We start from the raw sequence: 23882 nt of genomic DNA, 5'->3' as shown, positions 1-23882 counted from the left end.
TGCCTCACGTGTGCTCAAAACAACAGTCACACAGCAGCTTCATATCATGTTTACACTCTACTGATTGGGCAAGTTAACAAGTCAAGCATGTCCTTGAGTGCGGATCTCGCACTTACGTCCGCATTAGACATCCGAGAATTTTACATTAAATTGTGGGTTTTCCTCATAGCCTCAATGTTGTACTAAATCATTTGTTTTATTTACACTTAAATCGTAAGTCTATATATAAATAATTTTGTAATTTGTGTTATTTGCGCCATCAGTGGCATTTCAAATTCATCCAAAATATGCTAAATGGGGTTCATGGGCTTTGAGCAGATCAGTCAACTTTGTTTTTTTTGGAAAAGATCCAGCTTCTTATCCTCAGTAAATGAAAAACCCACTGGCATATTAAAATCATGTTGGGTTAAATAGCATAACCTACACTATATTCACCCACTCAGATGGTAACAAAATGTGTTTTGTTGCCACAAGAAGGCAGTGTTTTTTCATGTGCAGAAAAGACCAACACTATTATCAAAATAAATTTTATTCTGGACTTTTCAATTGATCTGACTTAAATCACAACAGTCAAATCAACAATGCAGTAAGTGATTCTGCCAAAGAGTGAGCAAAACAGGAGAGAAAAAGAAAGTTAAGTTAAAGATTACCTAAAATGAGAAGGGGAAAAAACACTGAAGAACTATTTACATAGTACGAGATGTTTTGATATGCCCATGTACGTAGTGTTGTGTAAAGCTTGCAAAAAAAAAAAGTTTTAAAGTACAAAATTTCAAAGGCCCGTGGAAATAGTATGCAGAGTGCCAAGCAAGAAGCAAACGCTTGCACACACTGTCAAAAAGGGTACCTCTTATTAGACATACATTATAAAATACCATTCCACTGTCATAGACAATATAATAAATAACACATTTTCATACAATCTACTATTGATTATATTTGAACAAGCTTTAAAATAACTATCTCTATTAAAAAAAAAAAAAGAGAGAGAAAAGCATGATATTTTGATATTCTTTGGAGGGGGATTCAAATTATAGTTTATCATTAGGGAGAAAAAAGGCATTTTTGGCTGTGTATTATTTATTTTATTATTTTAAAAGGGGGAAGAGGGCATTACATTAGTTGAAATCAGCCACCTTGCCCTATATAACAATTATTAGAAGATCTGGTTTGTTTTCAAGTAAATGTTTAATGTCAATCAAGTAATTTCAGTCCAAAAGATAAAGATGATTTAAGTGCTCATTGGATTTCTTGAAAGTATGTCTAAAGTGCTTGGAGGTGACATACATGAGTGTGCTGGGAAAGGCTGCTTTTGTAGACTATGACGGTCTAATGTCATTTTAAAAACATGTGACAGCTTAAAAAAAAAAGAACACCAAATCAATGTGCCATTATCCTGAAGAACCCAGGTGGAGATTAATCCCAACCATAAATGTAGAGTTTACTTTAAAATCCATCCTTTCAGAACAGTAGCTTGTAGAAGAGAAAATCCCCTGTGGTCACATCTTTTGTATTCATGTTAAACTGTTTCTCTGCATCAGTATCCATTTATATCCACACCTTCAAGAAGCAATAATGCGATTTTACAATCATACAAAACATAACACAAAAGCAGCACCACCTCAACCGGACTTTAGACTACCAAACTCTCTGGATCAAACAGGTTGTCCATGTCCCTGCACAGTCCCATGATAATCATTCCACGCTGCATTAGATTTATACCTCACATGAAGCCCTAACAACTAAGGCCATTACAGTCACACACATACTAGTTCAATGCAGTACTGAAAGAAAAGTGTATAATGACCAAACCCAACGGTCATTTGGAATTTAGGAAATGACAGACGTAACCATAAAAAAAAGATAATCAAACCAGAGAAAGCAGTAGCATGTTCTGTGTGGCCTTTCTCTGGGAAAAACTTTATGATGGATTGTGTAAAATTTCAAGTGAGCCAAGTGAGAATTTTCACACGCTAAGTATCCTACATCCCTTATGAGGATAATCAGAGGATAATTATGTGATTTCCACCCTAACCTCCCCCAAACAACCCCTGCACCCCCCAAAAAATGTTTAGCCTGATAGCTATTGTGTTTTTAGGGTGGGCCTATTATCTAACTTGAACAGGCTTTACCTAGGAGCCTGTAGACTTAGTTTCTCCATGAAGAGTTACACCCCTCCATGCAATGAATGTTCAGTTTTGTCTAAGCACATAATTGCATAGGTTGTACAAATAACACAGGGCATTAGTTTTAGAAAATATATCTGTAAGTGATTTACTAGACTTTCTGTACTCTTATCACTCTATATTTAAAAAAAAAGATAAATCAAATAAAAGTTTGGCAAAAAAAAAAAAAAGTCCTTGAGAATATTTGGAGAACATTTCCAAAAGTTTCCAAACATACAGTGTCAATACAATACTCTGAATTGTCAACATCATACAACCATATTCAACAGCTCTGCTCTTCAGCTCATGCAATTACACATAATGAAATATAAAAACCTTCCTATGTAGCGCTGATGTGTACAATATGTACACAACATCACTGGAATGATGAACTAATGATGGCGTATCTGGTGCATGTGCAAAGGCGGTTTATTTCTCATATGTTATGTATGTCTGTATAAAACAGTCCTTGATCACACATCTTTTGTGTGTGTATATGTGGTAAGCATCACGGATCCGCTCTGTGTTATGATGGGGCTGAGAGGGACTGTTGGTCCAGGCTGTGGACTGAGATCTCACACGTGGACTACAGCAGTGGATGATGGGCCAGGGACAGTCAATAAATTTGGCTATGCACACATTCGTAGTCGGTCCATGGCTTCCCAACGGCAGCGTCATTTCCTCAAGTCTAATACACAAACCTGGAATGGGGAAGAGCAGAAGTTATCATGACAAAAACTGCCCACATCACATTTAGGTGCAATTTCAGCTATAACCCCAATTCGCGCTAGTACCATCTTTGATTTTTAATGGGAATGACAACAAGGCTGTTAGGGATAGACTTACAGTCTCTTCAATGGCACGCACGGTATAAAGTAGTATAAAGCTCCTACATCACATCTGATTTTCCACAACTCATGTTGTCTGGAGTTCTTTGAGTGTTCTTGAAAGATATGTTTTCAATGTTTATTCTGCAGTTATAAACTGCAGTACAGCCCATTGAAGAGACTGTAAGTCTATCCCTCACCTCCTCATTGTCATTCCCATTAAAAATAAAGATGGCGCTAGAGTGAATAAGGTCTAATCTAAAAAAATTGGGACAGTATGGAAAATGCTAATAAAAACAAAAAGGAGTGATTTGTAAATTCTATTCACTCAGTGCTATATTGAAAGCACCACAATAACACATTATTTGGCATTTTATCTTGTGAATGTAACAATTTTTTGGAAATATACACCAATTAAAATCAGATGATTGCAACACTCAAAAGTTGATATGGGCAATTTAGAACTAATAACAATCTGATGATTTGAAATAACAAGGTGATGTGAAACAGGAGAGGCAATTGTGTTATAGTACATAAGCAGCCTCCAAAAACAACGTAGACCTTCCAAGAGCAAGGATGGGTCGAGGCTCACCAATTTCCCAACAGATGTGTCAGCAAATAATCCTGCGTTTGAGAACAATGTTCCCCAAAGACAAATTGGAAGGATTTTGGGCATTTCACCCTCTACAGTGCACAATATAGTATTATTTCATAAATGTCCATATTATGTTTTTTTATATGCTAGAAGACATACCACAAGTGAAATCCGCAGTCAACACCATGGCTGAGCATTTTCACCTTGGAACTGCAGTCTTCCAAAGATTCAGACAGCCAGGGTTTCATACATCACAAACCTAAGGATCCAATCCCAACAACTTGCTGGGTGGAGCGTTCCATATCAATAGCATACGCCATGACAAAGCAAGGGGTATCAGGAGAAGCCAGGTGTGGCTACATATCTATTTTGCAAGACAGCCTTCACGTATTACCAAAGGATCTGAAAATCTGAGATAAATGGGTGCAGTTAATTTGGAAAAATCTTAATGTCCCTGTGAGGACGCAAGGTTGGCCCTAAATCGGGCTAATCAGCTGGGGGGATAAAGATGAGCCAGAGGCACCAGTTAGGGAGAGAGTGAGATGCAGGTGGCCACGCTGCATGTGTGTGTTAATTTATGTTTTATGTTGTTTTAAGTTAATTTATATCATTGCATTCTACATTAACTGTTCAGCCGGTTCCCGTCACCTCCTTGCCCGTCATACTGTTACAGTTCAAGGAAGGGCAAGGAGGCGGTGGGAACTGGCTGAACAGTCAACAAAGTTTAATGATATAAAAGAGCTAAAATATAGAACATAAAACATAAGATGAACACACATGCAGTATGGCCATGTGCGTCTCTCTCTCGAACTGGCCCCTCCGGCTCATCTTTTTCCCCCTCCCGACCTACTCGTCACAGTCCTGAGCAAATCTTCCAGAGAAAACTCTGGTTAGCTGAAGTCAATTTCCAGAGAACTGTTTTGAAAATATGACCCCAAAACAGATGGGTTTTGCCACAAAATTTTAATTCCATCAATTTATCCTGGGGACATAGCGAGCCTGCCGAGGTGAGTGGAGATGGGGACAAATTTGCATATTCATAGATCCAAGCATACTAAGGCAAATGTGTAGTTATATCTAAGCCATTTTAAGGCATGAAGGGACTATTTTCATGGAAAACAAAACTTTTAAATATGTAATTTTGATTAACAAAGATTCGTTTTAGGGGTTAAACCAATGACTACAGAGGAATTTCTTTTATTTTTTATTGTCAAATCTCGGCGCACAAAGGACAAGGCTGAAAACCACTTCTGAATGCGTGTGATCTTCGATTAAACATTTGTTTAATATGCAAAGCAGAAGCTATACATCAACACTGTTCAGAGTTGCCGCTGACTTCTCTGGACTCGGTCTCATTTGATATGGAAAGTAGAACAGTGGAATCATGGTTTGTGATTCCACTGTTCTGATTTATTGGGAAAAACAGCAGTCATGTTCTATGGGCCAAAGAGGAAAAGGACCATCCAAGCTGTTTTCAGCATTAGGTCAAAAGCCAGTGTCTGGCATCGGAAACTTATACAACTGTTAAGGGTAACCATTAACGCAGAAAGATATGTACAATTTTTGGAGCAACATACAGTATACTGACATACAGCCATCCTAACACGACTTTTCCAGGGACGTCCCTGCATTTTCCAACAGGACAACGCCAAATCACATTCTGCCCGGATTACAAGTGCATGAGAGTGCGGATGCTAGATTGGCCTGCCTGCAGTCCTGACCTGTCTCCAATTGAGAATGTGTGGCACATTATGAAGCGCACAAACAGCAATGAAGGTCCCGTATAAATGCGCAGCTGAAGATCTGCATAATGAATGAATGAATGGGGAATATTCCGATTACGAAGCTTAACAAATTTAACTTGTGTTTTCAGTGCCCAAACACTTACTGGTAATTAGAAGAAAAGGTGATGTTATACAGTGGCAAAAACTTTTTTTGGAGCGTGTTGCAATCATCTGATTTGAAATTAGTATACATTTAAAAATAAATCAATAATAATAATAATAATTCACAAGGTAAAATATCAAATAATGTGCTGTTGTAGTGCTTTCAATATAGCAGGGTGAATCAAATTTACTAAACTTTTGGTTTTTATTAGCATTTTCAATACTGTTCCAACTTTTTGGAATTGGGTTTGTTCTTTATTTAATGCATTTAATCAGATGTTCCTATGAATCTGTGAATAAGACAAAAATCTGTACTGATATGGCTCTAGCCAGTCACTCCATTCAAACAAAGTTCATGCACAGGAACACCTTAAATGTACAACTCACCGATCCATCTGATGCACTTGCGCCCACTTTGTCGCCAGTGGAGTTCCAGCATACTTCAAAAATGCCCCCTGTCCCTCTGTAGCTGTTGACTAAAGCACCACTCTGTAGGGAAGAAACAGAGGCTCATGTGACAAACATCATATTCAATGCAGCATTTACAGCAGTGATAGATTGTTATTTTCGGTCAGGCTGGTTAATCGGGCCAATTTTTGGTCATTTTGGTTTAATTGGCACAAGACGATAACTGTACCCGCTCAGCCATTTAATGAAAGTCTGGACTTTCTAGGCTTTAGAGAAAAAATTAGCTAATTTCAAATATTTTAAGGTGAACTTTTCCAAGATCATTAATCTTATAACTAATTACTACATAAAGGATTTTTAAATTACAATTTCTGATAAGTAAAAATTTGTTCAAGAGTTTGTAGTACCTGAGTGTTCCATATATGGACACACTTGTCGAAGGAACCGCTGGCAAGATGGAGTCCATCTGGGCTGAACGCCACACTGTAGACGGGTTCTTGGTGTTTAGTCAGTGTGTGGATGCAGGCCCCACGCTCTGCATCCCACAGTCGCACAGTTGAGTCAAATGATGCACTGTAGATAAAAAAAGGTTAGCTTTAAAATCAAATTTTTGTAGTTGATGCTTTCTGACAGCACATGCCGTGCACATCAGAGCGCTTCAGAAGCGGTTAGTCTGGACGTGCTCTTCAGGAGCTGCTTTGAGTGCGGTCTGCGCTGCGGCTTAGTGAGGCGGTTGGCGTTCATTTGGAGTCTGGATTCAAAAATGCACCATTCGTGGCATTTCAATATTCACTTAAATTCCTTTATTCGGACAGTAAAATGTGATTGTGATCTTGAAGTGCACAATAATCACAGTAAGATCAAATAATCATGACAGGCCTTTCTCTAACTATTATAAAACTCTTATATTTTAGCTTATTCAAAGTAGCCATCCTTTGTTTGGATTACAGATCTGCACAATCTGGGCATTATTTCACACAACTTCATGAGGTATCCACCTAGGATGCTTTTTAAACTATACTGAACAAGTTTCATGTATGCTGGGCAATTGTTGGCTCTTTTGCTTCACTATCCGGTCCAACTTGTCCATTAAAAACCTTTAAAACTGTAGTTTTGCAACCCACAATCTATACTTGTCAACTAAACTAATTTCAAGATTTTTAGTATGAGGTTTTTAAGATATTGAGAAACAACTTCAGTCAAGCATGTTCAATCAAGCATGTCTTTTGATTGGTAATGCATATACAGAAAACATATGAATTTTAGACATGCAAGATTTAGGGTTAGGTGAAAATATAGATAATTTGAACAATCTTTATAGTGATTCTTAAATCCCAAGATTGAACTTTAAAGGCTCCACGACATGACTTTATAATTATTTCAATACACTCCTTTAGGTTAACTTGTAATACTAGTAAAGTTTTTTTACACATAAAAATACAATAAAAAAAGGTAGTATATTTGTTAAACATGACAATTTTCCATCCTCATTCTGAGACTCTGTCAGAAATGCTCAGTTTTGGTGCTGCTTCTCCTTTAATACGAGATTAAATGACAACTCTTATGACTGGCTCTCTGCCCTTGACTGACCTGCTCACTACTCAGGGCGGGGCTACTGAAGTGATAAGGTAAACTAAGCATTGATGTGTTGAGGAGGAAGACAGATGCAAATGTCTTCCACAGTGTGACATCACAATGTCATTTTGGCAGCTTGATTACATCAAATGCTCTTTTGCAGTGAGGAAGTTTTGAGTTCTGAAACTTACAGTATGTTTTTATAGTACAACAAACTCTTATATGCCAAAAGATCAAGGAAAATGTTATTCCTGCATCGAAATGTCACGCAATGTGACTAAAAATGTCTTTGATTAGCCACTGGCTGGTAAATGTTCAGATTTCACTCACCAGTGATTGAGTGGTATAGTGGTGAAGAAATCCAGCAGTGAGATCCTTTCAATGCGTGTTGAGAGTTAAAGTTTGGTTTGACAAAATCCATTTGTCATTGAATAACGTCCCTTTTAAAATCCTTTTTTGTTCTTTACAGTCAGTTGTTCATCAGAAAGTAAAAAGAAACATTAATTCTAATCAGACAGTGATTATGCGAAGAAACCATGCAACTCCTCTCTCGTTAATTTGCGCTAATCCAAAACACTTCTGTGAGACGCTCGCTGAACTGCCGCTATTCTTAAAGAGACAGTACCGTTTTAGCACATATTCTATAAATCAATGTAAATACATAAATGGTACAAATTATTAATGTAAATAAATAACATGTAACAAATTAGTCATATAAAGTACACACACACACACACACTATAAATATGCATGCAATATAACATATGCAATTTTAAGACATATTTATTGATGGACTACATGGTTTTATACATTTTTAAAAGTTAAATGTGACCAAAATGATGAAAAACTAAAATGTATATTTTTGTAATGTATCTAGTTAAAAGGTCCCTATATTCTTGACAAGAGAGAATTTCTTTAATATGCAAGCAAAATGGATATTATTCATCGAAATATACCCATATGAATTTAAATTTGAATCAAAAATGAATCTAATCCAGAACTTGTGAACCGGAATCAAATCGGGAAATCTGTACCACTACTAACTATAATAAGATGTTAAAAAAGTTTCTGTAGTTTCAGCACTATGGATGTTAATTGTCTAAATAAATAAAAATCAACATTTATCACTTCTGTCACTTATTCTCATTTAACCCTTAATTTAACAGATTATTCAAGAACAAGTCAATAAGGAAACATATAACCATCTTTGCTTAGCCTTTGGACTAAACACGCTTTTGTACATTTAAAAGTAGCTGTAAAAAATATTTTTAAAACAAGAGTGATTACTGTAGGTGGATGGTTCTGTACCTGGCCAACATAAGACTGGCATTAGGGTTGTTGGTTCCAGGTCCAGTAGGACTCCATTTGATGGTGTAGATCTCCTTACTGTGGGCTTGCAGGTCATGAACACAAGTTTCCTGTTTCATGCTCCAAAGCTAACGGTTTAATGCAAAACACAATGTTATTGTAATAAACACTTTCACCTGACAATGCAAACATATCATTGCTTTTGATGATTTGGCTCTTTACTGATCTTTCATTTGCATGTTTACTGCAGTGTTTGATGTTTGTTTGTAGCTCACCTTAAGCGTCATGTCATCAGAGCAGGATGCCAGGAGATTCCCCGTTGGATCCCATTTGATGGCATTGACTTCATTCTGTAAATGTTCAATTCACAAGTGTGAATGCCAGAAAATGTTGATAAAGGTTTGCCATTGTCAAAATTACTATGTATTGGGTGGGATATCTGATATAAATGGCTTACTGTGTGGCCCTGGAATGTCTTGACTGGTCGGTCTTGGCCCAGTTTACACACGTGAATGCACATATCCGTGCTGCAGGAGGCAAATGTGTTGTTGCTTTGCCAGTCCACGTCCAGCGCAGGAGCTGCATGTGTCAAATGGAAATCACTTCATTCTTAAATATTCTTTTGAAACAAGCATACAAACACTTCCATATTTTCAGAACATTTGGAAGAGAAAGAAAAAACAGTTTTTTTTCTAAAACAGATACCCATGTTTTTCCCATGCTGCTTAGATTTATCTTATTTATGTCACGAGAACCCTTAGGAACATTTCTCGGTGGGGGTTTAAGTCTTTTCGCTGAAATACCCTCTCTGAAGCTCCTGCTGTTCACATTACATAAGATATGGCTGCCAAAATCTGTCATGTGTACCTTTATTAATGTGCTTTAATTTGTGCATTTCATAAAATGTGTTTTTACTTTTTCAGTACTTGCCTCAAATTACAAACTTGTCAGAAATAACACATCTTTGTAAGGTGTCATTTGGATAATGAACATCAATCCCAAACCTATTTTCAAGGTTCCCACACCTTTTGATCCACCATTTTTTTTTTGTTTTTCAATTTCCAATTGTTTCTGATTACTTAGAAGAACTGGCATTCACAAAGAGCAATTTCTAGTCATTTAAATATTTTAGAGCCAAGCATAACCACAAAAAATATATATATTTTTTCTCTCATGTTTATCACGTTTCAGGTATGTAGCATTCCAAAATCACCATTTTAAAATGTGACCTTACGAACCCTGTAATTTGTGAAACCTTGATCAAGTCAAGAATGAAAATCCTGCTTGTGCTGATTTTGTTACTCACCTGAATGGAATGGAAATTGCTGTTTGGCTTCTCCTGTGTGAGCGTCCCAAATTATGGTGGTCTGAAAGATGTATATTACCATTAGCATAATGTACAACATTACCATGTCATGTGACAAAATAACAAAATGAGAAGATATACAAGCTTTTACTCTACCTTATCAACACCTGCACTGAGGATAAAGTTTCCTTTCTTGTTCCATTTTAAAGCAAATATGGGACCCTTGTGCTGCCCCAGTGTACTGGCAAGATTACCTACGAGTTACAAAACACTGATTAGATAAACATAGAGCCAATATGCAGTATGACTGATGTTAGCTATAGTTAACTGAGCTCACCATCTTTAGTCCATATCCTGGCAAATCCATCATAGGATCCTGTGGCTAGAAGTGTACCTTCACTCTATCAAAACAAAAGCAGAGAGAAATCTGCGTTTGGTCCAGAAATTAATACATATTTATGTAGGAATACATATACTGTATATATACACACTCAGTGACCACTTTATATAGGTACACCTGTACATCTACTTATTCATGCAATTATCTAATCAGCCCATCGTGTGGCAGCAGTGTATAAAATCATGCATATACGGGTCAGAAGCTTCAGTTAATGTTCACATCAACCATCAGAATGGGGATTTTTTTTTTGACCTCAGTGATTTTGACCATGGCATGACTGTTGGTGCCAGATGGACTGGTTTGAGTATTAGAATTTATACACAATACACAAGAATTTACTCAGAATGGTGCCAAAAACAAAAAACATCCAGTGAGCAACAGTTCTGCAGGCTATGGTAACTCAGATAACCCCACTGTACAATTGTGGTGAGAAGAATAGCATCTCAGAATGCACAATACATCGAACCTTGAGGCGGATGGGCTACAACAGCAGATCACGTCGGGTTCCACTTCTGTCAGCCAAGAACAAAAAGCCAAGGCTTTCATGCGTTTTAGTTTTTTGTTTGCAATCCTTTCTTTTGCAGAACTTCTTGACAACATCTGGGCATAGACATTTCTGTAAAAGCGGTGGTGAACGTTTCCTCCAGGTTTCAGCCACCAAAGTTTTGAGTTCATCCACACTAGAACATTGACAATCTGACATTTAAAACATTTTAATTATTGACTTGTTTCTTACATCAACCAATCGATTAGCTTTAGAAGACGTGTGGATTACTTTTATGCTGCCTAAATGTGACTTTTGGACTGTCAAAGAGCTGGCACCCATGTACTTGCATTATAAGGACCTGACAGAGCTCTATCATCTTCTAAAGTCTTCATTTGTGTTCTACTGAAGAAAGACAGTCATACACATCTGGGATGGCATCAGGATAAATTGGGTGAACTATTCCTTTAATGTAAATATTGCCATATCGGCATTCCTTCTCTCTAGACATTGGTATTGTGCATTGTAAAACCATTATGAAACCTATAATGGTTTCTACAATGAAAAACTGCTGGTCCTAGCACTCACATTCCAGTCCAATGAGGTGACGTCTTTGTTACTGGGAACATCCTGCCCCCCTTCCCGTATGCAGTGACGCAGCACAAGCTGAGTGGACCCTCCAGCACTGCTCTCACTCAAGTTCCAGATCCGTGCAGTCGAGTCTCCAGAACTGAAGGCAACAACAAAGCACACAGAGATAAATCCTATTAAACAGGAAATTACCCATTAGAAAAGAACAGAAAACGATGGTGTCCAGCCAGAAACGCAAAATAACAATTGTTAAATTTGCAGGTTGCACTAACCCAGACGCCAGCAAATCACTGACAGGGTTCCATGCACAGATGAAGACCTCAGACTCGTGGCCCCGCAGCACCATGGCTTTATTGGCTGGGATCTCCACCGCCCTGTCCACCTCCATCATGTCTGAATGGTGGTCTGCGGGAATGAGAGATAGAGTAGCAACATTGTTTAGTCCTACTCAACTGCCTTATATGTCTTGAGGCCAGCTAATGAAACTTCCACTGTAGAGGATCTGATGTGGACACAGATTTGAATGACCAGTTCAGTTCCTTTGATTATCCATTAAAAAAAGAGGGTCAGGGCTTTGTTTAATATGAAATCTTCAAGTGTGAAAACAACAAGAGGACTAGGCTAACCTTAAAAGCTTTGCTTTGAACAAATAATAGGACTTAGGAATTAGAAATTATTCACTAGAGTAATATGGTCAGGACCTTCTGGCACTGAAATAGCCTTTGCATGACTAAAAAGGAAAGATTCAAAGGAAAGTTAATGGAGTTACTATTTTTATGTCTGTTTGGACATGGGTCAACTTTAGGGGCATCCAGTTCACTACTAAAACGATATTTATGCAATATTTTCCAATAGCCATCAATAGTCTTCTTTAACATTGCAACTGGACACAGCTCTACAGTGTTAAATGTAGATGGTGAGCTCACTAGCTAATGTGTGCGCTCCATTCTCCTCTCCATTAGCAGTGTTCTCTCCGTTCTTGGCAGCACTGGCTGCTGAGGCACTGGAGGCAGCGGCAGCTTGCTGCTGAGCCAGCTTATCCTTATACACCTGCTGCCTCGTCTGCACCACGTCCGGCATCACTGCATCAATCAGGGACAGTGACTCGATTGGCCGCCCGTCAAACAGGGTACCATCCTGTGGACCACAATACAAGATGTTACGGGTCAGGATGAGAGTCTGTGGCCTCACTAGCTGCATACAACTGGCTGATTGAGAAAAAGTAATCAGGAAACTGACCTCATTGATGCTAACTTCAGCCTCCACATACTGCAGACCCTTCTGGATGATGGAGATGAGGGCAGCAGGGGGCACCAGAGCTCCGTTGATGTTGGACTGGCTGATGTGGCTCTCTATGCCAAATGTGAACGCTGAGTGGGAGAAGCCTGCAGGGGAAAGGATGACAATTCTAGTTACCATTTACTACCAAATATTTTCCTGGGCCGATCTGACAAAGAAACAAATGCAATGGCCATTAAAACAATTATCTGCTCCTAAACAAAATTACACCTTACATTAATGTGATCTTTGATATTAAGGCTCACAAAACCTTTCCTTCACCCTTTAACAGTACAGTTTATAAAACTTTTGCTTTTCACTAAAATCAGCCACTGCATGCAATAGTGCGGTTCCAAAACCTAGTTAACTGCCTTATGGCCTACTGTCTACAGAGGCAATATCCTAACTAAATGCATCCTCGTGAGTGGCTAATTTGAAACACGCTACATAAAGAAACTCTGTGTTCCTCAGAAGTAATGTGCAACATGTGAAGTGCACGGGTGACTCAACTCACAATTGATGCCAAACAAATATTATGTTAGCATGTTGCTAAGCTAATGACATGACAATTGCACAGCAACTCATTCTATGCTGCCTAAGAATCTGTTCAAAGGAAGTGATCTACCTTTTGGAATGGCCTTTCTGTTGGGAGCGTACCTACGATGCCTTAAAATTCTGTCTTGGTTGGCAGCTCACTAAGTTTTGGAACAGAGCAAATATGAAATAGGACACACAGCATGTGTGGTGTGCCTAGGTATTTTGCAGAATGGCAGTCCATAGATGAACTGTCTGATGATGAACAAACCTGATTCCTGCAGGTATCTGTACACCAGGAAATTGACCTCATCACTGCTTATGCTCATTTTTGATCCTGGTTGAACCAAGAGGTCAAGGCGAGAGGGGAGCCTGGAAAACAAACACACATCTATGTTAGGGATATGCAAAAGTACATATTTTCAAAATTGACTAGTCTATTGGTTGCCTTAATGACCAGTTTTGGTTTCATCTTAGTTTCTTAGGGTGTGTTCACATTCAACTTGCTATTGTGTTACATTTTTTTTTTAAGTTGAACTGTCTTTAACTTGAAAAAAGGAACAATCCTGGGGCAAGATGAAAAAATAAATAAATAAATAAATAAAAACATCAATCGGCATGTGTATGGATGTAACAGCTAAGGTTTGGTACAGAGATTAAAAAAAAAAAAAAAAAAAATCAGAAACTGAATGATTTTCATGAATTTCGATTCAGTTACTTAACGGTTCTCATTTGGCCATGCTTTTGCCAACATGGACAGGGCACTGTCAAAATAATGACAGATTTTCCTGTTCAAGAATTCAGCGGCACTGCAAAACTAATAAATCAGAAGCGCAAAACATACAGCACAACCAGTGCAATCTGATTCACGAACAAATGCCATATAGGGCTCCAGACTAAAAAAATGACTTAAGAGCCACTGGCTCCTAAACTGAAACTTTAAGGAGCCAAATGGCTGTTTTTAGTTGCCAAATCACAGAATTGCTGCATTTAGATTGCGGTTCAGAAACAAGTGCGGTCGATGGGAACAAAACGCTGGATTTTCATGAGGTTTGTGAATTACATCTGTTTAAATGAGATATCTGTATATTTGCCAATGGTATATAATAGAAGTTGTATTGATATTTGCCTTTTATCATTAGAAAAAAAAGTTTAATGTTACAGGGAACTGTTGAGGATAAGTGCTTCAGAGGAAGATTTATGAGCATTCCACAGGATGCTGGATCTGCTGAAGTTGTGCGAGGTTGGTTAATTACATCCTTTTAACGAGATGTGTGCACATTAGTAGATGGTATATATGATATTAGTTTTATTGGTATTTGCTTTTTTATCATTAGACAAGATGTGTTGTCTATTCACATACAAGCAGGCGATGTTTGGCTTCCTCAGGAAAAAAAACTATCAACCACTATCCAATACCAACCAATAGTTACCAGAAGAAAAAAAAGTGGTACACAATACGGGACTTTTAATTATAAAGAAGCCCGAAATACACACAGGACTCTTATTTTGAAATGTCGGCACTCCCAGTTGTGAGCTCAATGATGGCTGATTCGCTGAGAAAGTGAATCTGATTCAAACTGCTAACCTGAGCTCCTAAATTCAAACACCTCAGTTCTTTTCAGGTGATTCATAAAAAAGGCCCAGTTCAAAAGAGTAATTTGTTAATGACTCTCTCACGCTGGGTTTGTTGTTGCGTGCGGTGCAGCGAGCTTGTCAGAAACAGATGAAAAGCGGTGCGAGACAAACTAGTGTGCACTATAAAGATGTATTCGATAACTCACAAGATGATTTCTGACGAAACCGCATATGATAGCACACAACCCAACTGTCGCCAATGGGGACTAGATTTTAAATTATTGTCACAATCATTTATTTTTGGTCGCATTTGCAACTATTTTTGTCTCAGTCTAGAGCCCTGTTATGAACTTTTTATTTGAAACAAGAGGTCTGCACGGGACCTTTTTTTTTTTCACCCCGCTCCCATAAGTTTCTATCCTGCAGCCGAATGTTCCCGCTGAATTTTGCTCCATGACTGCTTCCGTCTCCACAACACCAAAAATATTTTCCCACATAGGGCAAAAGCAATACAAATAGACAAGTGTACACATATAATGTGTTATTGCTATTCTCAGATGACGTGTGACACAATGCCCATTTGACATCCCTGAGTCTGGTTTCTTAACACTTAAATGGACCATTTTCCAGTCCCAGTTTCACATCCTTTGATGACGCAGTGTGTCCATGCATTGCTCTGCCATACTTGGAAAGCACCATTGACTATAGCCTGCTCTAAATATAGGAAAATCTGATGCCTGTTGTGTGCACATTTTTACATTGGATTTTCTGTTTATTATCAAAAATAAATTAATTGTAAAATAAATATTAATGTTATTTTTTTTACATTCATAAATTCATAACATAAAAGTAGATATCAACATTTGATTTTTTTTGGCTCTTCTCGGACAGCCTGCTCCCACACACAACTCATGGATGTACCATCCGATAACGGCCTCAACTCAAATTTATTCCCACGGCGTAAGAAATCTGATGGGGTCCTGCGGGAGTTCCGCAGGAATGCAGACCTCTATTTGAAGCTACATCGCGACCAGTGAAGTCTGATTCCCAAACAAATGAGTGGTTCAGGAATCAAGCTGGTTTTAAGACAGTTATTTTGAATCTACAATTAGAAACATACAGTGTGACCAGTATAGTGCGATTCCCTATCAAATTACCCTAATGAGTTCATTCTTTTTAATCTACACTAGAACGAATGACTCTTATCAGCCAGTTCTTTATAGTGAATAACAAACTGAACCGCATAGTCATTCATTTCATCATGTCCAACTCACAAAAGTACAAAGAACTGTTACTTTGTTAAATGTGTACTAAGACTTGTGAGACCTTAAAAGCTTGAAATAGGTGGTATTTTATAAAGATAAATAAAAGTAACGAATTGAAAAATATATCCTAATTAAAAAGTCTCTAAACACGCCATTTGCAATAATCTGTTCAGCAAAACTTTTAAATGATCACCTGGTAACAGACAGCCAAGTGCAGTTAATCCAATAAGAATTGCATTTCTTATTTTCAAAAAGGCTATTTTCTTCCTTAAAAGTACTAAAAGAATTGTTCAAATCCTTCCGATCCCCATCCTTAGTAACGGCACTAGTAAACCATTGTAATCTACCTCTAGTTTGTGGTACTGATATTCATAAAAAGCATAGCCAGACTCTCTATATATAACCTTGGTGATGAAAAACAATAATAACAGTATTAATATGGCTGCAGGATCCAGTTATAGAAGCTTAAAACACTTTACAGTAGTGTTATCGGTGCTAACTGAAAAAAGGAAAAGCTGCTCTTATTATCTGTAAACAATGAGAACTTTTTTTTACCAATTGGCACGAGAGAACTGAACCTGACCTCCTCAACTGAACTTTCTCACGGACGCCCTTTGAGCCCCGGGGCAATTTTCCACCGATTTGTTCACCACTGGAAAGAATTACGATGCTTTGGAAGCTACACAGTAGGAACTGGTATTTTGATGGAAGAATTACATGTGTGTAAAACAACAAGAGGAAACAGTCCAGATGTATGTGCATGGCTTACTCTACTTTACAGTCTAATGAGCCTTCACATTAAACAGTAACCCATCATACAACAAGGCTCCCTGTCGTTTACGGTGTGTCAACAGCTCAGAAAGTGAGACACTTGCCCTATTCATGATCAAATAAACATCGGATACAGCTTAATGAAAAGACTCTTAAACCATTTAAGAGCATCTATTTATTCTTATATCCAACACTCATGCTAGTCACGCTACAGAAGACTGAGTTACATAGCCTAAAAGTGCTTGAAGCAACAAAACCATAAAACACTTATCAATAAATGAATGATTATATTATATTAATGAACAGCAACTGGCAGCTTCCCTTTACATTTACAGACATACAACATCTCTTAAGTTAAATATACAGTATAGTGTAATATAGTGTGTCTCTCACTTACCATGAGACCAAGTGTTGATTAGATAATCACACTCTTGTTGTCCATGGGAGCAGAGCAAAACCAGCCTGTCAATAAAACACATTGTTATTTTTACAGTCAGATTATGAGAACTATATGTTCAAGTCAGTCTTTTTCCTGTAGCCATCTAAATAGAGCCAACAGGCTTCACAAAATATGACAATTCTATCATTTACTGACCCTTGTGTTGTTTCAATTTCAATAAATGTTTCCTCCTGTCAAACATAAAAGGTATTTTGCAAAATGTCCAAGCAGCTTTATTTCAAATAAAGCTGCTTTACAAGATGGGCTTGAAAAGCTCTCAAGCTCCAAAAAGGACAAAACAATAAAATAAGTTTGTACTACTCCTGCACTATACCGATAAGCTAAGTTGCATATTTAAAGCTAGTGACTTAATATCTTCATGCAGCTGAAAGAAACATATAAACAAATCAGAATTTGTTAATCTTCACTGTAATACGAGGATTTTAGATAAATCACATTCTTGTACTAAAAAAGGCTAGACACAGTGCAACAAATAAAATTTAACAGAAATCAGGTGTCTAAAAATGCTTTTAAAGTTATTTTTCATTAGACATATATCTAAAAAAAAACAGCGTTCCTGTACGAGACGCTGAATACACAAAAACAAAGGGAAACAAAGACGTTCTTCTAGCGTGTGTATACATAGAAACACAAATTGATGGTTGCAAAGCATTCGGTGTGAACAGCCCGTTACAGTTGGTGGAGGAATTTGGCCATTGCGTCATGCTCTCTTATAAGCATTTTTCAGATTAAGCAACGAGTTGTTTAAATGAGTTGTTAGGAAAGATGTTAAACTTGGAAATGTGTGTCTCGGGATCCTCGCATTTGGTTCCAGTCTATTGTGTTCTGTCTGAACAGCCCCTGGCCTGGGCTCATATTCTGAGCCGCTTCACCACCAAGTTCAGATGAATACCGCTGCTATCTGTGAATATTGCTAATCTACATACAACTGCACTGAATAAAAAACAAAGTGGTTTCGCTGTTATTAGATGAAACAGTCAGTATATGAATGTTCTATGCAATAATATAATGGTGCTGTATGGTTTATGTATTTAGTGGGCCCTTTTGTGGAAACAATGACAATTTAAAAATCAGCTGACTTTAAAATTTGAATATTAGTTCAAATATATTAATATTTAGATATTTATTTAAGAAAAAAAAATAACAATACATTTTCACGGGTCAGTCAGTTCGGTTTATTTTTGTAATAAAGTTCAGAACTGTTTTATTTGAGTGTTATTTTTTTCATTCAGTATAAATTTTAATAAATTATTGATTGATTAATCGGCAGGTTCTTTCCAACTTTGATATCGTATCGGTAAAATCCACTATCAGTCGATGTCTAATCCCAATACTGATTGCGATACTCATTGACAGATGATGATTGACAATATCTGGAAATGACAAAACCGTGGAGCTGGGAAGTCTGCAAATATATTAAACAGTAGCCCAGGGTATGAAATTAGCACCTGGCAAATGCAGGGTATTTCACGCGAGTTGACGTGGCAGGTTCCATTGTTCATCTATCCACCACTGTGGCAGGAGACATGTAAGAAATCTCAGTGACAGGTGACATGAAATGCCTTTAGACATGGACACGCTTTTGAAGAAAAACACTTTTTTTAAGACCAGATGACAGAAAAGTTGTTGATGTGCGTATCCAATTGGCTGCTTGTTCAGATATTCAATAAAATGGGCACGCAAAGAGTTGTCACTCTTTCTTTTGTTTTAGCAGTCTAATTTTTGAGGCAAAATCAATAAAGCAAAAATATTACATACACCCACAGCAGTGGGGTTGATGCCATTAACAGATTTTTATTTTTTTATAAAAATATTGTGAACATATTTCTTGTATGTTGCCCAGTCCTATTTCACACTTTATTTAAAGGTTCTCCAATTAAACCAATGAGCCCTTGTTTCTCATCAAGCCTTGAGATTCTGGGGGCGTTTTTGAAAATGCTTCTTCATTCTCATCTCCACAGAAATAAAGTCTCACACTTGTTAAGTCCAAGTAGAAAGTACAAACAAACTGACAAGCATAGCAGTCATTAAACATCTAGCCTAATCTCGAAGGCACAATCGCAGTTTAGCAAGAGAATCCTAACCCCACAATCCCGAAAGTCATCAATTAACAATAACTTGGGCCACAATCTTTATAAAAAGGCACCACGTCAACACATTATAATATTTACGCTCTCTTTAAAAAAGTAAAAGGGTTCATTTTATTTATGAATGAACAGAAGGTGGCAGCTTGCCTTTACATTTACAGATGTGGTCATGACATCTGATAACTTCTCATTCATATAATGAATAATACTGTAATAAACCCTTTGTAAAGGAAACATAAAGCAAAGGGTGACAAAGGCGTGGTCTCCATAAAACATCAGAAATATCTCTTCACAACCTGCCATTTTGCATTAAAGGGAAAGATAGCTCACCCAAAAAAAACTAAAATTCTCTCATCATTTACTCGCCCTCGTGCCATCCAAGATGTGCATGACTGTGTTCTGCAGAAGAAATTTGAAGATTTTTAGAATATCTCAACTCTATTTGTCCATACAATGCAAGTGAATGGTGACCAAAATTGAGGCTCCAAAAAGCACATCAAGTTAGAATAAAAGTAACCCATATGACTCCAGTGTTTTAATCCATGTCTTCAGAAGCTATCAAATTGGTTTTGGATGATATCAGACCAGACTGTAACTCATTTTCACCATAAATCTTAACAACAGCAGTCTCCTTGGCGATCATGATTTCAAGCTTGTTTATACTTCCTAGCACCATTCCTAGGCCTTGAGCTCTGCACATGTGTCAAGCACTAGTCAGTGTAATCGAGCTTGAAATCATGATTGTGCCTTTTGACTGTCATAACATGATTTATAGTGAAATAGGAGTTATATTTTGGTTTGTTCTCACCCAAAACCAATTAGATTGCTTCTGAAGACAAGGATTTAATCACTGGAGTCGTATGGATTACTTATATGCTGCCTTTATTTGCTTTTTGGAGCTTCAAAATTCAGGTCACCATTCACTTGTATTGTAATAACCCACAGAGCTGAAATATTCTTCTAAAAATCTTAATGTGTTCAGCAGAAGAAATAAAGTCATACACATCTGGGATATCATGAGAATGAGTAAATGAGCAAATTTTAATTTTTGGGTGAACTATCCCTATAGAGATTGCTAAGACATGTGACCAACTGGGCGGCAACGTCATCAGAACGCAAAGAATTATGGGTATGTTTGGCCCGTTTACATAGGCTGGCACTGCATAGCAGGCTAGTGGCATGAAAATAATAAAAAAATTAGCGTGAAAAACAGAATATAATCCTACAAAATGCAGCGGGCTAAAGAAAACATTGTCGGACCATACCGCCTAAAACTACATCCTAATGCAAAGACGAGATATGATGAGAAAATAAAGGGAATCAAAGGACTGGGATTCTTACGAGCATAGTGACTGGTCAGGGGAGGTCAACCTGAAAAGGCTGTGTTGTGGTGCTTTTGCAGACAGCCTGAATGTTTGCAGACATGGTTGCTTGCGATAATCAGAACTGTCCTATACAGTGGTTCCATTTAGGTTGCGTGGGATTCAGCAGCGCACCAGCCAGAGAAGAGTTATGGCAATGCGATGCACATGTCTGTGACTTATCACCTACAACCTACCTCATACATTTCCAGTTATCTTTTCAATGGACTCTTTATAAATGTCTTCATCTAAATGTATTTACATGTTAAATATGTAAAGAAACTGAAATTAAGTTGGTTGTTACTACCATTTAAGTTATCTAATTGTGTATTGCAGTCCAAACTGATTTTGCACAATTCTTCCTTAATACAGATAAAGGAGGCAGAATTTCATTCAGTCTTTGTGTATTTTATTTACAGAGATGGCTAAAAATCATTACATGTGAGAAGTGACATTACAAAATCTTTTGAAAAAAATAAAATAATAATTTACATATTAGATGTGAGCATGGTGTATAATTCTAACACGACGGCTTCACAACAATACTTGGACACATATTGGTCAAAGCACAGCACACAACCACAATTTTATCCAGCAAAGTCTTATCCTCCCCCTCACAAGGCACCACATATCCCAGGCCCAGTCAGGATCACACTCCAACATTTCATAGGCAGGTTTGCCTGCAAACACAGTCACCAAATAAATAGCTATGTAGCCTAGATGTACAACATTTAAAACTGATTAACGTCACGCTTTAGTACATTGGTAACTTAAGCTCATTTTCTAGCCATTTCATGCTAGTTAACAGTTAACATTGGCCTAACGTCAAATCTAATGGTCTGGTTAAATCAAACAAAACACGCTGGTTATTTGCCCACAACACAACATAACATAACATTTACAATTACTCTCTGTAATTTAACTTTGTGAAAATGCTTTGAACACACACCATCATGTGTGGTGGAGTGTTATCGAAGGTAATCTTGGGCCTCCTTACTGCTGCTATCCATGCCATTCGTCGCACTTTTTCTCACCTCTGAAACATGGCTTGTACTATTATTTTTCCACGCTGGAAAACGATAAAAGGATTTTCCGTTCTTAAGCTTTATGCCACTTCTATCGTGAGATCGACTATTGCAGTTTATAACACAGCAGGTAGACGGCACCTTGAACACTGCGTTCTTCCCTCCATGCAATCAAGTCTGGCGCCTTCTGTTTGTGCCGCGGATTCCCAAAATGCTTTGCGTTCACCACTGGTTATACGTCACGATGACGTCACATTAGCAATCTCTGCGATTGATCCGATAGTTATGATTACAAAGCAACCAAGAAACTACTGAATTGAAAGACAGTTCTTCTAAATGCAACCCTATGAAACTACTAGAATAGTACATTATCCCACATTCTGACTCTTCCATCTATGCATTAAATGGAAAAGTGCTTTTAATAAAAATAAATATATTTATTGCATACGTCACACATTTGATCACTATTAAAAAGTATCATGCAAACGCTCAGCCGGAAAAATCCTCGCATTTATTTCGGCTATTAGCAAGCTGCAAATACAACACACGTCGCCGGAAACAGCACACTCGTTAAACAAGAGCACAAATAGCGCGTTTCTAGATGCAGCGCGTGGCCGCTTCCATAGCAACGCATTGAGTTAGTAAAAGTGGTTGTTGTCAACGTCGATCGCGTGTGCGAATCGCGCGCCCATCCCCCACCTCCACCACGCGGCCTCACGCACTGCCAACACAACACAACTGTACTCTGCTAAATTAACCGCTTTACATATGCAATAGCAATAACAATTATATAGAACAACAACGAAGAGTATAAAGACTACAACAGGGTCATACGATGTTTCGGAAGGCAAAAGAGAGGCTCGTCTTACTCAGGCTGCCGGAACGCCGCTGCCTCCACTCGGATCAACCAACCTGCTAGCTTCTGCAGCTAAAGTCCCGAACAAACGTGCCAAAGCGTCGATATACGTCCAAAACAAGTGTATTCCTCGACTTTTCACTGCACAGTGATATCTATATCCTTGATTAATGACTATTTTCCCGTTAAATGCATGCAATGGGGAGAAATAAAAGAAACATTTAGCAGCTTAAGGGACAGCCAGGCGCTTCAGAGGAAGCCAACGGCCTCAAACTAGCAGGAGGGCGGAGACTTTCCAAGCGAAATTGGAGCGTCGGGCACAGTGTGGAGTATCTATCGTTTATCTATCATTTCATCTGATTATAAAATATAGTTGAAATGTATACACGTCTTTCGCTGGACTCGAGAGAGTGAATCTGAAACGGCAATGTTGAGATTTCCTGTTAAGCGCTGTATAATATGTGTATGGTTCTGAATATGACGTTAGAAGATGTATATGATTTAAATGCGTAGAATAGGTATCACATTTCTTGTAATTATCACGAAACCGTGCCAGTGTTACTCAAAACCGATTTATCGATTAATAACAACAACACAGTTGAGTGCCCAACCCCCATGACTAGAAGATAACTCATTTTTGGCTGGCTGGGCACCAATTCCGCCCCACCTACTGCTCAGACGTTCAACAGCAGACTGACATCATAGGTCTGTGTGTATTACACTGCCATGCTCAACCTACCATAAGTACTGTAAAAGCATTGCAGCTGTGCATTGACCACTAATAAAACTCTGGTACACAAGTAGATGAAGAACTGTTTCATGGGTTGATATCTTCCCATATATTTGATATCTCCCATTGCCTTAAACAGATCAGGCACACTTCATCTGACCTTTTAACTGTATAGTTTGATTGGCGGAACACTTTTGTCTTCTGATTATGACACAACTATTGCTGGCTGTTAAAATGTTACAGGATAGGACTGTGCTCTGAGATCCCAGAACACACACACACACACACACACACACACACACACACACACACACACACACACACACACGTGAATTATTGTAAGTAAAGATAAAATAATGATCCATATAGTATATAATAGTTTTAATTTCTTA

General features: G+C 37.9%; 1 protein-coding gene across 3 annotated transcripts; it reads right to left on the bottom strand.

Moving 5' to 3' along the window:
* Positions 1-317: 317 nt before the first annotated feature.
* On the bottom strand, positions 318-23015 carry tbl1xr1b (TBL1X/Y related 1b). Of its 3 annotated transcripts, none has more exons than XM_052129144.1 (16): positions 22774-23015; positions 17369-17433; positions 13629-13729; positions 12785-12930; positions 12472-12682; positions 11818-11950; positions 11543-11684; positions 10408-10471; positions 10227-10324; positions 10071-10131; positions 9222-9343; positions 9040-9114; positions 8765-8892; positions 6289-6454; positions 5861-5962; positions 318-2866 (listed from the first exon to the last, which is right to left on the bottom strand). In XM_052129144.1, exons 3-16 carry the CDS (start codon positions 13684-13686, stop codon positions 2840-2842), a joined length of 1533 nt encoding a protein of 510 aa, XP_051985104.1. In that variant the 5' UTR covers positions 13687-13729; positions 17369-17433; positions 22774-23015; the 3' UTR covers positions 318-2839. The 3 variants fall into 3 exon arrangements, 2 of the variants coding, with proteins under 2 accessions (XP_051985104.1, XP_051985105.1); XM_052129145.1 differs by having other exon boundaries at positions 22817-23015; XR_007970783.1 differs by lacking the exons at positions 318-2866; positions 5861-5962 and adding an exon at positions 7787-7917 and having other exon boundaries at positions 6327-6454.
* Positions 23016-23882: the final 867 nt, after the last annotated feature.

Source organism: Xyrauchen texanus, chromosome 6, assembly GCF_025860055.1.
Source record: "Xyrauchen texanus isolate HMW12.3.18 chromosome 6, RBS_HiC_50CHRs, whole genome shotgun sequence".
Lineage (NCBI taxonomy): Eukaryota > Metazoa > Chordata > Actinopteri > Cypriniformes > Catostomidae > Xyrauchen > Xyrauchen texanus.
The sequence above is the reverse complement of the archived record's forward strand: the minus strand, read 5'-3'. Positions and strand labels throughout refer to the sequence as shown.